We start from the raw sequence: 17,592 nt of genomic DNA, 5'->3' as shown, positions 1-17,592 counted from the left end.
ATTCATTGTGTCAGCAGCAAGGTGGGATTCTTGTGAAAACACTGTCATGTGCAGAAGGAAAGGCTCTGAGTGCAGCAGAGCCATGTTTATTGTGGGTGTTAGGAGAGTGTCCTGGTCACTTCTCTTTGCTGTGCAGGATTTGGTGAAGTGCAAGTCCCTGTCTGTCAGTTCCAGTTTGTCCTGGGAAGGAAAGCAGAGGGGCTACCCTGGGATCTGAGACTCTTCTGGTCAGTGTTTCTGCACTACAGATATTGCCTTGTCATTGTCACTCCTCGGCTGCTGGGGTAGGAAAGTCCTCATTTAGACACTCATGAGGGCAGCAAGAATGTGGCAAGGGAGCTAACATCATGCTCAGAGGCACTGAAACATACTGTGCAGCATGTTTTGGTTGAATATATGCCTATATATATATATATATGGATTTTTACCCTTTACTTGACTTGGTCTGTTGTGGTTTCATTTCCTGGGTGGGTTTTTTTGTTTGTTTTTTGTCACTTTTTAAATATGCAAATATTCTTAGCTGCTCCCTTTTTTACCTTTTAGGAGAGGCACCTCTCAGCCTTGTTTTTGACTCTGATTTAAAGAGTTGGCATGCACAGATGAGTTATTCTGTCCTGATGCATCATTCTGCCATATCCTAAGTTTGAACTTACATCTTGGCTGCAATTCATCTTACCTAAGTTTCTCCTGACTGAAAGCAGTTGTTTGCAGTGAGCTCTGTAGGCTTTAGCTGTGGTCTTCTGCAGAAGAGGGGCTCTCCTGAAGAGTGACTCATCTCAAAGGCTGTTGACCTCACAGCAGCATAAAACCCCCTGGAAGTCTTTGTACAGCTCAGAATTATGTTTATTATTTAACCTTAAGTAAATGAACCTTAGTTTCTCCCTTTGCTGTGAAGCATTTGGTGCAATACCTATGTAGATACGGGCACTTCTGTTGAATAAAGGGAGTCTTGGCTAAATTTAGACCAGAAGAGTAGTGATGGATGGTACAAATCAGATTGATTCTGCCCATTTTCCCTGTTTGATTTATGGCTTGGTCAACTGCTAAGCTAAAGAAAGCCATTCAATGGTTATTGCTCAGTTCCTTTTTACAGTAAAGCATATAAAGTAAAAGTCAGCCACCAAGTAATGAATTCTAGAACATCCAATAATTGTAGATTTCCCAGTTTGTTCAATGTTTGGAAGCAAAAATTGCTGCAAGGCAAATTCAGTACCTTTTGAAAGCAATAAAGCCGTGTAGTGAAAGATTGATGTAGAAGATGGAGACCAAGCCTTAACAATATCCTTTTAAGGAGCTGGCTCAAAACACAACCAGCAGCACATTTGATCTTGTAAACTAATTTCACTAACAAGGAGCTAATTGTTACATCAGTCTTTTTGGAGCTGGCACAAACCAGGCTAGCAAAGGAGCAGAAGAGCTTAAGTTCTTTTGTCCTTAAAACTTCTAACTAAAACCCAGTCTAAATTCTAGAACATAGGCTTATTTAAGGCCTGACTCTGCAGTTGATCAGCTTAGTGTGTATTTTTCATGCATAAGGAGCACCTACCCTGAAAAGTTTAAACACTTTTTTCTGGTTTTGTCCATTTGTGTGGACCAGACTGTTCTGCTGAGCCAGCTCCATTGCAGTGTCACTCATCACCCAGTCAGCCTGGAGGACAATGCCCAGCCAAAATCACATATCCCAGTCTTTATCCACTCCTTTAAGCTGTTTAATTCCTTGCTTATCGATAACAATTGCTCACATGCCAAAACCACAGATGCTGCCTCCTTTCTCAATCTGTGCTTTCCCCCTGGTGACCCAGCAGCAGGTAGACCCCGGCTGCTGCATCTGTGGTTTTGTCTCTGCTTTCTCTGTGTCACGTTGTCCTTTTCAGCAGCAGAGAGCAGAGTGATGGGCCAGGCTACATCTGTCCAGATAACCAGGCTGCTCCTAATCCCCCACAGCTGCTTCTGCAGCTTTTGCTTGAACAGTTGTTATACACTGCCTTTGTTACAGTCTTTGCTTTTCAAGGTGCAGCATGGCCAGCAAAAAGAGTCTGATAGAAGATTTTTAAAGTCCTGCTGTTACACTTCTTAATATAGCAGCCTCTGAAATGTGCTGGAAGGGCTGTCTTTATCCCATCTGCAGCATCGCCTGGGTTTCTAGCTGTCTCATCAAAAGCCTGCTCCTGCGCTGTGCCAGTGCTTCGCGGGGCTTTGCTGAGCACCCCCTCGGGTGCTGTCACACGTGGTGACACCCTGGGCCCCAGGGGACTTAAGGCTGTGTGCAGTGAAGTGCTGACATGGGGCACGGCCACTAACAGCTTGCATTGATCCGGGCTGGGCGCTCACAAGGCTTTGCCGGGAGTAAGGTGCGTGGGCAGGAGCTGGTGTGAAGGTGCTTCAGAGGAACAGGGTGAGGCTTAAAGCAAAGGTTTAAGAAGATTAGAAATGCCTGCTGGGTTATGTCCCCAGCAGTGACAGCAGGAGATGCTGTTTAGGACCAAACCTGGCCGATTCCTGAAGTCCCTTTGCCGCAGAATCTTTTTCTTTTTTCCTGTCAAAATAGGAGAGTGAAAGTAAGCTCTAGCTAGCCATCGGCATCTTAAGGGTTTTCTGGGGGCTTTGCACCCCAAAATGGAATACCTGTGTTGTAGTAGCTGGGTGCTTTCGGGGCTGTACCAGCTCCATCAGAAAGCATGGAGCTGGCACTGAAGTTTTCATACTGTTACTTTAAACTGCAAGCCCACCACCCTTTCCACCCCGAGGTGCAGGTAAAGCTGCAGTGGGGCCATCACCTTCACAGCATGTGCTGCTGCTCCAGGTTTATCAGCACTGGCATGGTTCAGCATATACCACTCTGAATGCAGATATGGTTTGGGGTTTGCACTGGTGCTTAGGGCAGCAGTTGCCTGCAGTCCAAACCCCATCACCCTGCCTCTCATGTCATGCTCAGGTTTATCAGTCAGAGGCCAACTCTGCACTCCTGTCTCCTGGGGCAGTTTGAGACCCACTGCTGTGCTGGATTGGGGTCACAGTGTTTCTGGTAGCAAATGTCCATGGATCTGCCCTGTGGCTGTGTTGCAGACTGAATGCTGGATGTCACTGTCAACCCACTGAATCCCTGCTGCTTGCAGCTCCAGAGGCTTTGGCTGAGCTTTGGGGTTGTTGCAAGTATCTTCAGCCCTTGGTAACAGCATAGGTGAAAGCTAGCTAGGATGGAAAAAGAGGTAGATGGAGAAGTAGATGAAGTGGTTGCTCAGAGCCAAACCATCCATCTCTTTTCATGCTTTGTAGGTGATCTCATTGCCTGCTGCCCAGATGCTCCATGAATCAAGGGATGTCACCCACCCTCTGCATATAGATGCACTGCCCTGTGCTCTTCCAGCCAGGAATTATTTATAACAGGGCAACGTGTCCTGCAGTGGTAGATTGTGTGGGGTTATTTATGGGGAGGAAGGTGTCCCACAGGATTTCTCATTTCATGCATGAATAATTCCTGTGTCCCTGACATATTTTGTTCCCCCACACCTGGGCCTAGTCTTGTGCATGGATGTCAGGAGTGCTGGAGTCAGGATCTCTTACATCTCACCCAGTTTTCATAGCCATAAACTATACTAAATGCCATTATTTTGTAGGACCCCTCCAGGAATGCCTTTTAACTGAAGTCAAGGGTAGACTTACTAGCAGAACTTGTGGGAGCTGTTATGCAGCCCTGCTTGAAGCCAAGGCAAACTAGAAAGGTGGAAAGGAGAGAAACTCAACACATGGGAAAGATGGAGGGAAGGAGGGATAATAGGATAATGGCATGCCTCATAAACACAGAGGTAAATCCCTCCCATGCTGGCTAGCTGAGCAGTTGTAGTCAGTGACAGGAACAGCTGCTGCCTGTCCTTGGTTGGTCCCTGCACCCAGGCTGCCTGTGTCTGGCTGGGTGGCAGCTGATGTGCCATGTCTGTGCCCTCCTGCTGGCAGCATTCACCTCCCAGCAGCCAAGCTGTCCCCAGAAGAGCCTCCTTTCTGCCCTGATGCTAATGTAACTCGGCCTCTCTGCTCTGTGTTTCACCAAGGATGAAGGGGAAGGAGGAAGGAGTGTTGCCTTGAGTGCTGGGCTATTCCTCTTTTCCTTCTTCAAGACCCAGACAGAATAAAAGAGCAGAAATTTAAGCAGCATCAGCAATACACAGCCACAGCACAGCCAGCTTTGGGCTAGGGACTCTGCCCACTTGCTGCCATGTCCAGCTGGTCTCTTAGAGTGATGTATGTAAATTGTGCTGGCAGGATGAGAGCCCAGACACTGAATTTTGGGGCTTTTTAACAGGTTACTGGTGAATAGGTAAAAACAACTCTGCACTGGGTCCTGTTTCCCTCTGTACTGCCTTGCTTGGGCCACCCCTGCTTAGCACAAAGAGCTGCTGCTCTGGCCAAAATCACACCAAAAGGTGGCACAGCAGGCTGAACAAGTGACTGCAAGGGCAAGTACTCCGAGCTCTGTGATGTGACAGCATGTTGTGCCTCCTCTGTGCAGGTGTTTGTGTGGTGGTGTCACACCAGGCTGTGCTGCAGTCAGGGGTCACAGGGAGGAGTGAGGGAGCTTTTGGATCTCTGGGATGAGTAAGTGTCACATTTGGCAAGCCTTTATGGAGATATATTAAGAGCATGGAGCACAGGCAATTGCAGACCCTGTCCTATGAGAAGTTCAGAAATTATTTTGAGCTTTTTGGTATTTGGATTTTTTTCCTTTGCTTTGCCCCTTCATAGCAGCCTGGGGAAAAATGTAGGAGAGGGGTTTGCCCTGTGCAGGATGCTTTCCTGCCTCTGCTGTAAGGATGCAGAGGAGCTGGTGCTGTCCTGGTGGGTTCCCAGCAGTGGTGATGGAAACTGCCAGTCCCTTTGCTGGATGATGCTCCAGGGACATCACCTGTGACAGCTTTGAGCCAGCAGGGGAGTTGCTCACATTTGTGTTGCTGTGACATGCCAAAGCAGAATTGAAAGTCACAGTCTCTGCTTGAAGGGATATTTTCTTAAGAAGTTGCATGTCTGTTCTAGAAATTATGTTCCATGCATAAGCCTCTAAGAATTAATGAGAGCTTGGCTGCATAGATAGCAGTGCCACCCTTTAGGAAAAAGAGAGAAGACTGGCATGCCTCTGGGCAAGATTTCCATACTTGCCTGTGCTGAGCTTCCAAGGAAAACTCCTTCCCACAGGGATGCATCCATGGAAAATTAACACCAACAGCCAGTGGGGGCTGCAGCAGCTGCTCTGTCCTCTCCCCAGCCCTAAGGAAAACAGGGATAGGTTTTACCTGTCTCAGCTCTCACCCCACAGTGTGCAGGTGCTGGCACTAGGGAGCACCCAGGTTTTGGGGCAGCAAAGCCTTGCTTGCTCTTGTGGGAATGCTAGAATTTTCTAGAAAACAATGCATTTGAAAAGTGTGGAAGACAGAGCTTTGCCTTTTCAGAGCAACACAATTCTGGGGCCTGGGCTAGTGGCCCTTGCATGCTGAGGGCTTAAGAAAGCTGTAGGACCCTGCAATAGTCAGTCATGTGGGACTCATGCTGGTGAGGAAGGCTGATGTCCCTGTCCCCCCTCCCTTCTAGCACTACTCTGCTATTGCTTTTGGCTCCAGTCTTTCCACCCATCCACCCACTGGCCTTTTATTCATCAAAAGGTGTAGAAGAATTTGCAGCAAAAATAAATGAATTTATTTTCACCCACCATCCATCCTCGTCGGCTGCGTGGGGGAGAGCTGTGCAGCTCCTGACAGTGGAGGAGGGTGGGAGAGGAGGCTTGCAGGCACAGCCAGAGGATTGCATGGCATCCTGGGCAGGAGGGGAGGATATGTGGCCAGCGTGGTGCCTCTGCTGCAGGGACATCCCTGGGATGTGGTGTCAGCAGGTGTGTGGACTCCGAGGGCAGCCCTGTGCTGTGGGAGTTGGGTGGATGGATTAGAAGAATAATCTAATTCCCTTTCCCTAAATTTAAGGGAACCATCCTTTAATTTAGAGCAGAAAGACAGTGCCATCTTGTGTGCTTCCAGGCCCTGGGTGCCACCAGCTGAGCGACCATGTGTGACCTTGCTGTGCAGCATGAGCAAGCTGCAGTCGTGTTCCTTGGCATGCACATCACAGCCATTTAGTGCCTTTGTCATAGGTGTGTTCATCACAAGGTGGGGTTTTTTTAATATATGGTTTGGGTTGGAAGAGACCTTTCAGGACCATCTCGTTCCAACCCCTCTGCCATGGGCAGGGACATCTTCCACCAGACCAGGTTGCTCAGAGCCCCATCTGACCTGGCCTTGAACACTTCCAGGGACGGGGCAGCCACAGCTTCTCTGGGCAGCCTGTGCCAGTGCATCACCACTCTCATGGTAAAAAAAAAAAATCTTTATTGTATCTTTTGTTTGTGATGTGAATTCCTGATGTCAAGATTGTGTGGTGAGGCAGCAAGCTGAGGAAGTGGAGAGAGCTAAGGAAGGTGGTAGTGAGTTTTCCATGGCTGCTTCTCCTCACTTTTGCTTTTGGCAGCACAGAAGGAGGCAGGAGGGAGTGCTTGGTGTTTGGCTGGGAACAGCTAGGACCTCTGGAAAGTGCCTCCAGTGCTTCAGGGTGGTGTTCCCAGGGCAGCTGTGGTTAAATGCAAGAGGTCCATGAAGAACAGATCCTGGAGTGAGCGGGAAGGGCTTTGGATGACCATAATGATGGGTTGCCAGAAGGTGGAGGCAAGTGAGGGTGAAGGCAGAGATAGAGATGCTGCCATGAGATGAGTATCTGGAAGGACAGGGAGAGTTGTAGCTGTCAGGGTCTGTGTTTATCTTTGCAGCAGTGATTATTTTCAGATAGCATGTGAGAGAGTAAAACGTCAGCTCCTGCTAATAATAGTGCTGCAAACAAGGCTGTTGCTCATTACTGACAGCTGAGATGAAGTTAGTTTTGTTTCATCCTAGGTATGAAAAAGTGCAAAAACAAGCCATGATCTGAGTTGATATCCTCAGCCCAGAAAAGGTCAGGAGGAGACCCTCTCCCAGCCCTGGGATGTGGCAGTGCAAGGTGGTTTTTCCAGGCTGCTTCCACACTGCTCCAGAGTTAGGTGCTGCTGGCAGAGTGGATATGGTGAGGAGCTGCAGCTGGCTGGCATTGTGGAAAACGTAGCATCATAGGATAGGATAGTTTGGGCTGGAAAGGACCTTTAGAGGTCATCTACTTGAGTCTGGGTAAAAAGCAATCTGAGGACCTTCAGTGTTCTTGCTGTGAAGCTGGAGGGTTTTCCTAGAGGAGAGGAAGTCCCAGCCCAGGGTTGGCAGCATGTGGTGTGATCCCAGGACAGCTGTCAGGGGCAAGTCCCCATCCCAATGGAATGCAGTTGCCTGGAGGAGGGATTTGACAGCCCCATGGGGGAAAGCTGTTCCTGGGCTTGTTCCCACCTTTGGGAGCTTGAGGTGTCTTTAGTAGCCTGAAGGAACTGGCTGCTGGTGATCCTTGGAGCAATCAGACATGAGGAGGACAGCAGGGTAGAAGTCTTGGGGTCTGATGGCACTGGTGTAAAGGAGAGCTGAATACAACTCATTGTTTGAGCAGATGTGTCCTGTCTGTGGCTAATTATAAGTGTTGTGTGCACAAAACACACTGGGACATGTGCCAGATACTATTTCTTTTCGTGTTGAACTCAAAATCATTATAATTAAGCTTTAAAATTGTAAGTAAAAACTAACAAGGAATGCAGGTTTGCTGTCATGCTGCTTGTAACAGAGTCCAGTCCCTGCTGGGCTGGCCAGGTGTGGGAGTATGGACAGGGGCTGGGAATGTCAAGGGTTTGGTGGCTCTGCAGTAGCGGGTGTGTCCAGATTTGGGTTTTAAATATTCAGAATACCTCAAAGTACCAGAAACGTGCCAGTTTACAAATGTGGGAAGTGTTGCTGAGCGAGCTTTAGCAGCCTCTCAGGTTTGGTGGGCACAGAGAAGAGGTGCTTGCTAAGAAGAGAAAATAAGGAATAAAAGTGGGAAGCAGTCGTGGAAGCAATTGTGTAAGCTCGGGTTGAGAGGAACCTAGGTTGTTTCTCTGGTTTGAGGGGAAATGAGGCAGACTTGCTGAAGAAGCAGCTCCAGGAGGAGTTGCTGTGCATGGGGCTGGATGAGGGGGATGTGACGACTGTGCCACCGTCTGCAGCCCAGTGGACACCAGTTGATGGCTGCTTCATGGCACTTTTGGGGGCTGCCCTAGGAGTGGAGCCCCAGCTCCCCAAGCATGGGGAAATTCCTGAACCTCCTTTTTGGAACTACACTACAGGAGTGGTAGCCATGCATGTAGGGTGAGGATCACTGTGGCCCTTATGTTTGGTGTGCTTGCCGTGTGGCCAGAGGTGTGATGGATGGGCTGGGGAGTGAATTGGGCTCAGCCACCACGTCATGAGCACTTTAAGACCAGCAGTGAGCTCTCTACCCTGCAATTTGTATGCAGAGGGAGGGTGGCTGCTTGATTTCAGTGCTTGTAGGTGTTCGTCTGGGGTCGTGTCTGAATAAATCACGTTCTGAGATCCAAGCGAGCGCTGGGGAACAAGTCGCACTGTCAGCGCAGCAGTGGAGCAGAGACATCTCCACTGCTCATGATAAATGGGTCAAGATGGGCCCTGGTGTTTTAAAAATTAGCTGTTGACCTAGATAGCAGCAGCATGATGACTTGCTCACAGTGGGAACAAGAGTGAGTGTTGCTGGAGCTGCACGTTGCTCTGAATGTGAGGATGAGTGTGGTGTGCTGAGGTGAACCTGGGCTGGTTCCCTGCCCCTTGTTTGTAGCCATCTTTTCCTTGGAAGCTGAGCTGTGCCACAGGGAAGCAGGGAAGACCTTGGGCATCTCTTTAGGATGCCTTCATGGAGTCACAAGGTGCATTTTTCCTACAGCAGCTGCAAAGTCACCTCCCACCACCACCCCATGCTTTGCTCTCCTCCAGTGACAAAGTGTACTGAGTTGTCTTACTCATGTTTCCCCTGGTTTTTCAGGAGGGGTGGTCCTTTGCCCCCCTGAGCACCCACCCCCAGGCTGTGTAACTCAGGTCTTACAGAGATGGGCCGTGCATTTGGGTTTGAGCAGTTGGCAGGGTTGGTGCAGAAGATGGAGCTGCTGCCCAAGTCAGGTTCTCTTCTGCTTAGCAGCAGGGAAGAAGGCCATTGCCTGCACCAGGGGTTTCTCCTGTCATGGGGTCTTCTTCCTCTGGATGAAGACATATTGCTCCAGAGCACTGAAAGTCAGAGCTTTCATCTGGGCAAGAGACCTCTCAGTGCCCATGGTTGGCTGCTGTATTGAATAGTGGCTTTCTTGAGTGATAATTAAGCAACTGGGCAGGCCACGCCTGGAGTACTGTGTCTAGTTCTGGGCCCCTCAACGACGCTGAGATGTTGGAGCGTGTCCAGAGAAGGGCAACAAGGCTGGTGAAGGGTCTGGAGCACAAGTTCTGTGAGGAGCATCTGAGGGAGCTGGGGCTGTTTAGGCTGGAGAAAAGAAGGCTCATGGGAGACCTTCACATATTCTGCGAGAGGAGGTTGTAGCCCCTGTGCATTTTCCTTGGGAAAACATCATTTCCTTCACGCTGTCAGGGAAAGAGTGTTCTTTATTTAGGGAGGTCATTAGTCACCACATGTGACATGGTTTTGGACCCCAGGCCCTGCTCCCAGATGTGTGTTTGGCAATGGCCGCTTGTCCATCAGGGGTGACTACATGTGCTGCTTTATCTCCCCCAGGCTCCTGCTTCTGGGTTGCCGTCCTGGATGGCAACGTGGTGGGGATCGTGGCCGCGCGGGGCAACGAGGAAGACAACACGGTGGAGCTTCGCCGCATGTCCGTGGATTCCAACTACCGCGGCAAAGGCATCGCCAAGGCCCTGGGCCGCAAGGTGCTGGAGTTCGCCATGCTCAACAACTACTCCTCCGTCGTGCTGGGAACCACGGCCGTGAAGATGGCAGCCCACAAGCTCTATGAGTCCTTGGGGTTCAAGCACGTGGGTGTCATCGAACATTATGCCCTGCCAGGGATGACGCGCTCCTTACTGGAGAGAATGTTTTTCCAGGTCCGCTACCACCGCTACCGCCTGCAGCTGCGGGAAGAATAAAAAAAACCCCCCCACCAACCAAAACAACAACAACAAAAAAAGTATTTTTTCCCCCTTCTCCCCCTTCAAAAATAATAAATTATCCTTCTATTTCTCATCACCATTGATTTGCCAATTTTGGGTTAGAGTTTTTGTACCCTCACGCCACGTTTTGGTTTGCTCCGTTCAGCTCGATGGGCCAGCCGAGCAGCGCCCCTTCCTCGCATGCTGTAGGTGGTGGTGCTGGGAGTCCTGCAACCCAGCGGGGCGGAGCGGAGCAGCGGCCTCTCCTTCCCAGGTACCTCTGTAAAGCACAGAAACTTACTGCAAAATAGTACAACTGCTCTGGTGTACATAGTCCTCTCCTTTTCCAGGTGTAAGATAACATAGTGATGCATTCATAATAGTGCAGAAATATTACTTGAATGCTGTTTTCAGTATTTCACGCACCAGTAAGTAGAATATGCATTCCTCTTACCGTAATCTACTGGTTAATAGTTTTCAGAGAAAAGGTGGGGGGTGCACCCTGCCCCTCCGCCCCAACCCGCTTGCTCCAATGCATGAAGAGGAAAGCGCGCGCACGCACTCAAACACATCGCACTGCCACCACGGCACTGGTGTTGCACTTTTTTTGGATGTGCCTCATTCTGCCAAATGTCTGAGAGACCCCGGGTGCATCCGGTAACCACGACTCCGCTCCACCTCCCCCTCCTTCCTAAGCCAGCACAGACTCGGACCGGCTGAACTGAGCCCCATTGTACCATAGTGTGAAGTTAAGATCAAACCTAAGTATCTCCTGCGCTGTCCGTAGCCACGCGTAACCTGCAGTCCTGGGCCAGACTCCGCATGTGCGTTGGACTTTCTCTTTGCTGCCTTTTGGGGGTTTTTTTTGTTTGTTTGTTTTCATCTTATTTTTATGGGTTATTTTTTTGTTGTTGTTGTTATTTTTAGTTTTGGCTTTTGCTGAATGGTGTCGTTGAGGCGTAATGGAGGCTGCAGTTCCTATGGCAACACATTTGCATATTAATGTGCGCACCAAATCTCACCACTTCAGAGAAGCAACGTGTGACAGATAATAGCATTTTGGGGAGCGCCAGGGTGGGGGGGAGCATACTTATTATCTTAACCAGCTGCTTGTTTGATAAATGTAGATGGCCTCACTGCAGCCTTCCATCAAAGGTAATTAACTGCTTTAATGATGTCAGATTTGTGAATTGTACAATGCAAAAAGCAATGCAAAGCAGATTCGGCATGTGTCTGTACCCGGTATGTATGTACAGTGCCTGCCAACTAAAGAATAACCAAGACTACAGCTTCTTCTAGCCTGAGATATCAACTTTTATAACTTATTTAAACAAATAGCAACTTTGCATGAATTACATCTTGGGGAAAAAGAAGACTGGTAGGTTTTAATTTTTAAAGCGTGGTATCAGAGGTATTACAGAAAACCATTTCTGGCTGCACTTAATTTCAGATGGGTAGAGGGGTTTGGCTCTGCTGATACATTTAAAGGGAAAACCCCTTTATTTACTGGAAGAACAATTATAATTTTATGAAGTATTATGCATGTGGTGAGGGGGGAAACCCCCGCACCTCACCCCGATGAAGTTGGTGAAGGGGTAGAGCATGTGTTAACCACGCTTGCAAATACAATGGAAGAGTCAGCAGGAGAGCTGCAGAAGGACGGAGCCTTGGGGTGTGGGGAGAGGACAGGAGCCCTGGGGCAGATCAGGGGACAGACAGCACAGACCTTGGACATGGGGTGCTGTCTGTCCCACTCCTACTAGGAGCTGCCCTTTCCTCTCCAGCTGGAAGCTTTCCCAGCACTGAGATGTGGCTGGCAACGCTGATGGAGAGCAGGGGGCAGGGGGCTCAGCCCATCCCTGCAAGGGCCATGGGCCAGGCACTGGTGCTGGGGATGGAGGAGCCATTTGGCACAACCCCAGCTGCCCTTTCATTGCTTGGCTTGGGCTCGGTCCAGCCTGTGAGGAGTTGGAGGGGCAGAGTCCCAGCGTGTGTTCCAGCAATAAGGGGGTAATGAGGATGGTGAAGGACGCTGTAGCAAGAGACCATGAGTTTAATTAACAAAATTTCTCTATGGGGCACTATATTTTTAAAAGTCTTTCTATGCTGTACATTTCTCCTGAAGCTGAAATAATGTACTGTTGGTAGGGGTTCTTGTATAGTGTACAGAAATCGGCAGAATATTTTCTTGCTGCATTCAGTGATTTATTAACCGAAGTAAAACAGACAAATATGAAGTGTTAGCAAAAGCTGAAAGAAAAAACACAAAAGTTTGTGCCTTTTTTAGTTTATTTTTCTGTTGCTATATAATCACTGCACTAAAACCTTTCCAGAGGGGTAAAAAAAAAACAAAAAGCAAAAACTAGTCTCTTAATAACGGAGGAATATGTAAAGTCTAAATTGAGCATTAACTTTTTTTATTAGGCTATTTAATTAAACTAATGTTGCTGGTTTTATTTGATACCTGTGCCTTTGAAATAAAACTCCACATCCTGTCAGAAAATCCAAACCTGGAATAAATCCCACCAGATCCCACAGACACAGAAGTACCATCAGGTTTACCAGTATTTTCTTCTAAAACGTGTAAACTTTAACTGATGATATTACAGTATCTGATTGTAATACCTGTTGATTTTCCTGGGGAGGAGGTGCTTTGGGAAGGTGTGGCTTTGGGGGTGCTGTCTGCATTCCTCCCCAGCACATGGAAATGCACTGATAAGGATTGAGTTGTTGCCACTTGGCTGGTAGCTGCCAAGAAAATTTATTCCCTTAATGCTTCTGCCCAGTTGCTTTGTGACCAGGCTTTTTGGAAGAAATCCAACTGGTTGCTCCCAGCTCTCCAGCCAGGACAGCTTGTTTCTGAAGGAAAGGGCTGGCTGCCAAATAGGCTGGGATTTGCTCTCCTTGGAAGATGGTGCAGGCTGCCAGAGCTGCATCCCTGGTGGAAGCAGTGGGACAGGGATGCACAACCTCCTGTGTTGTTGCTGCTCTCCCACCCAGGGCTGCCAAGGTTAGACTTAAAAGCACCACATGATACTGTTGTTCTGTCTGCATTCATGGCAAGTTTCCCATGCACAGCTCTGGGGTCAGGGGTGTTGGGTTCTGCCCATGCCAGGCTCACCTGCTGCCAGGGAAGTGTGTGGGCAGACCACAGTGCAGCTCACAGGGTGACACGTTGAGGTTGAGCTGCCTTTGGCAGATCCATCCCTCTGCTCTGCACCTTTCAGGGTGCACTGGTTTAAAGAAAGTGCTTGGAAAAGATCAGCACATCCCTTTCTCTGGGCCTGAGCATCATCTCCTGACTCTCCCCATTGCAGCTCAGGGCTGGGTGGGTGAGGAGCAGCACAAGGTGGTTGTGGGATTGGTCCCAAGCAGATGAGGTGCTGATCTGGAACTACTGCCAGTCCTTGAGTCTTAATTCCAACAGAGACCCACGTCAGTGTGAGATGGGAGGGGATTTTCCTGACTGATTTTGGGGGTTTCTCTTTCCAAGGACAACATTGGCAAGAGTGTGAGGAAGAGTGGAGCGTGTCTTGGGTTTGAGCCCAAGGCTGGTAAATGTGGTGGTTAAGTAAGACCAGTTCAGATTTAGGTGGAGGATGTTTTAGACATGTGAAGGCATTTCCCACAGCTGCTCTTACTCTGCAGTGCAGGTGGGCTCTCACAGCCCCTCGTGCTGCCTGCAGAGGTGCAGTTTCCTCCCCTGGTTGCTCCCTCCTTAGACTGGGGCTTTTTTTGCTAATCCCTGTGCACGAGACCCTGCTCAAGTGTCCTTTGCTTGCCGGGGCTTGGGACAGAGCCCTTGCTCCCTGAGGAAAGCACTAGGTGTCATGTCCAAAAATTAAAAAAAAAAAGAAAACAGGAAAGAAGGGAAAAATTGCATTACTGTGGCTGAGGTCCACAGCCTTGGGGTTGCCCCAGCCCTCCAGCACAGCCTGGACCATTCCCTGTGGAGTGAGTGGGAACTCCCTCCACACCCTGAGCAAACTGGCATCTCAAGCACATGTCATATTTGGCAGTAAGCTCTCTGGGAAGCTTGGCCCCTAAACAGATCTAGGCTGATAATGCTAAGCAATCAAAACAACAAAGAAAGTGGTTTCTAGTCTGACTTGAAACCCTTAAATTTGTATTTGTTGTAAATTCATGCTGTGTTTTCCCTCAGTGAAGCAGACAGCACCTGCAAGATGCTTAGGAATGGCAACAGTGTCTCTGCTGGGAGATGCAGAAAAGTCCAGGGCATTTCCATCAGTGGGAAGCTGTTCTTTTCCCTCCCCTCTGTCCCTGTGTGGGATGCTGTCTCTGAAAAAGCCTTTACCTTTCTCCGGAAGTGATCCTGCTTCTTGGTCCTGTGCATGGGTGCAGCCTGCAGGACTCATTTCAGAATTGCCTTTCAGCAAATGCAGGGGGCAAATGACCCTGGGGACATCTGTCCCCAGGGCTGGGTCCTGGCTTTGTCCTACCCTGTGTTCCTCCCCATGGGAAAGGAGGATGATTCTTCAGGTCATGATGTCAGAGTTTGAGTCCCTGGGTAGGGGAGGTGGGACCAAGGGTCAGCAGTGGCTGTTGGGGTTGGGATGTGCCTGGTGGGGTCCTGGTGCTGCACACCTGCAGCAGGAGCAGAAAGTGTTTGGTGCCAGGGGTGTCCTGGGCCCTGTCCTTGCTGTGGCCACCTGGAAGAACAGGAAGTCCCATGGTCAGAATTCCCAAGGGAGCTGTGGCTTTGCAGAACCTTGTCCCAATTCTTGCTGCTGCTGTTGCTCACTGATCCACACCAGTATGTGATGCAGGTCTGCTGCCTTTGAATTTGCCAGATTTGCTGGCTGAGGTGCAAATGGATAGCAACTGCAGGGACTTCCAAACTGCCAAACACACAAAGGCAGGAACCAGCTCTGGTTACCTCTGAATGAACAATCTCACTTTGGCTGAGCTGGGGCCTGTGTTTCATTAGTGCTGGTGTGATGCTCTTGGTATGCACTCTACTTAAAGCTTAATAAAGGCATTTTAATTGGGCACTAACTGGAGTCTTGCAGTAGAATATGCTGCACCACATAAAGAAAATGAAGTAATGCTAAGTGTTAAGTAAGCTTTAAAATGCAAAAGGAAAATTTTCTTTTTTTCTCCCTCAAAATAGATCCAAATAGAATCTTGAGGAAAAATTGGTGTGCTCTTGCATCCCTCAGTCATAGAGACTGTGCAACAGAGCTTATCCCACCCACCAAAACCTGCTACCTGAGTGGTGCTTGGGAGTACCTTTCATAGAAAATAAATCAGGAGATTAATTTGAATAACTGAGAGTTCAGTCAAAACACAGCATTGTTTAAAACAATTGTTTAACAAGCTCCAAGTCAGCATTTGGAGTTTGATCACAGTTAAAATCACTGTTCAGTGCTGCCTTTGTATTGCACAATGATCACCTGTGGGAGAGAACATGCTTTTAACATCTAAATAGTAGAAGACAGAGCCAGTGAGACCAAGAGCATAACAAATACATAATGCAACTGTAAATTTATTTACAAGTAACACGTTTGAATGCAGAAGCAGCTACTCCTGTGTAAGTGTAATGAACTTACAGCTAATATTGTTTCCAATTTCTTTTCCTCCAAAGCTTAATCCTTTTGCCTTGTAATATGTATATTTGATTTTTTTAAATGTAATTAGGTTTAACAAAGCATCAGTTGCTTTGTGAGTTGTACTTATGATTGTGCTGGGCAGTTAGCTTTAAGCAGTTTGTGTGCTTGTGTTATCTTATTAAAGCAAAAGTCTTCTTGAGACAAATGCAGTAAAGGAAAAAAATAATATTTTTGGTAGTGTTAAGCAGATGTGTGGTATGCATTTGGAAAATGTCCAATGTCAATTTAAAAAAAAAAAAACAACAAACAAACAGGCTAAATTGCTTCCCAGAACTGCTTGTGTTTAAGGCAGTGGCTTACTCACTCATGTCTAAATAAGAAACTTGGATTCCCCCAAACAGCCTCTTACTCTGCATCTCCTCCCCGTTGTACAAGACCAATGTGAAACGAGTCTTGTGTTTTCTATGTTCAGCATGTACTGTACTCTGTAATGGGAAGTGGCTACAAGTCCTCAAAGAAAAACGAACACATTCTAAAACAGCAATAATTACCACTGGAAAGCAGAAGAGCACGTGGGGGAGAGCCCAGGGAGATGGGTAATGAAGGTGATGCTGTTAGGGGCACACTGGCAGCAGTGTGTTCCTCAGGGGTGCTGTTGCACCTGGGGAGCAGGATGAAGGGAAGGCCATCAGTCTCTGGAAGTGGGTGTCACCTTGGCAGAGAACCTGCCCGTGTGGGGTCCCTAGAGCTGAGTCATTGTCAGCCCTGATGCAGTGCAGGCTTTTCACCAGTTAAGGGTGAGTTATTGCAAACACCATTCCTGGTGGGAGAGACAGACATAAGGAAGAGCTGTCAGAGTCACACAGAAGGTAAACACCTATTGCCACAGTTTTGTACCCCAGCACGCTCTGCTACTGCACTTCTGGGGCTCAGTAATGGCCAGAGAATCAATTTCTCCCATTTTCTGTGGAGGGAAGCAGGAGTCAGCTCTGTTGGAAAGCTGTTTGCATGCCATCAAGGTAGCAATGCAAACCATTCCCCAGGCGTGGCAGGTGTTAAGATGGGTACAAGTTATCCCTCGTGTGCTTCAGGCTTTTGAGCTGCAGCTTCCCCACGTGGCCCCCATGCAGCCCCGGGAGCCAGGCAGCTCTCCAGGGACAGCAGGGTGTCCTCAGGCAGGGGCAGGCCAGGTGCTCTGGACAAATGACTTGTAGGTACTTAAGTTCTGTTCCTGATGGCCGCTGTAACTGTGAAAATTAACCAGACCTGCTGTGATAAATTTGGTTATATAAGGTTTATTTGGTTAATTTTTTATAAGTGAAAACTGAAAAGATGAAAGAGAATTGTAATATGAAAGCAACTGCTGTAAATAATGTACGAATGAATAAAATCTAAAACTTATGTCAGTTTTTTCCTAAACTGTATTGCTGTCAAGTTACTGATGTGCAGATGGTGCCTGCATCTTTTCCAGCTCCCCAGCTCCAGATGGGCAGACACCACTCATTCCTGCTTCCGTTGATAATAGGGTTATCTTTTGGTGCTTCATGCTTGTCCTTAGATTGTATTTCCATGCTATTGCAGCTGCCATGCCCAGAAGCTGCACACAGGAACTGTGGAGACAGCCCTGCCGTGGGACCTGGCCTGGCCACCAGGTCTAGGACTGCTCCAGCCACCTGCCTGGTTGAGCACTCACCCCAAATCCCCCTGAGATCAGAGGTGGCCCTGAGGAATGTGCCACTGGAGCAGAGGACACAACAAAACCACACAGTGTCTGCTCTCTGCCACCAAGGCCATAAGGTGATGGGTGAGTGTTACTGAGGAGGAAACTTTCCTGGTGGGGGTGCATCCTGGGGGCTCCCCAAGCCACACAGGCCCCTTTTTCTTCCCAACACCTCTGCATCACCTTAGGTAGAAACCAGCATCAGATGGCTGTTCCC

General features: G+C 48.5%; 1 protein-coding gene across 1 annotated transcript in view; it reads left to right on the top strand.

Annotated features, from left to right (window-relative positions):
- The window catches only part of NAT8L (N-acetyltransferase 8 like), a 31,652-nt gene extending 14,578 nt beyond the window's left edge, over nucleotides 1–17,074 (top strand). Inside the window, exon 3 of the mRNA XM_059845322.1 lies at nucleotides 9,715–17,074. Within this exon, the coding sequence (XP_059701305.1) occupies nucleotides 9,715–10,082 (368 nt within the window). The 3' untranslated portion in view covers nucleotides 10,083–17,074. The remainder of the gene's footprint in view (nucleotides 1–9,714) is intronic.
- The last annotated feature ends 518 nt before the right edge of the window (nucleotides 17,075–17,592 follow it).

The sequence above is a fragment of the Haemorhous mexicanus genome, chromosome 4 (genome assembly GCF_027477595.1).
Source record: "Haemorhous mexicanus isolate bHaeMex1 chromosome 4, bHaeMex1.pri, whole genome shotgun sequence".
In the NCBI taxonomy this organism is placed as follows: Eukaryota; Metazoa; Chordata; class Aves; order Passeriformes; family Fringillidae; genus Haemorhous; species Haemorhous mexicanus.
This window is presented reverse-complemented; position numbering and strand designations above follow the sequence as displayed.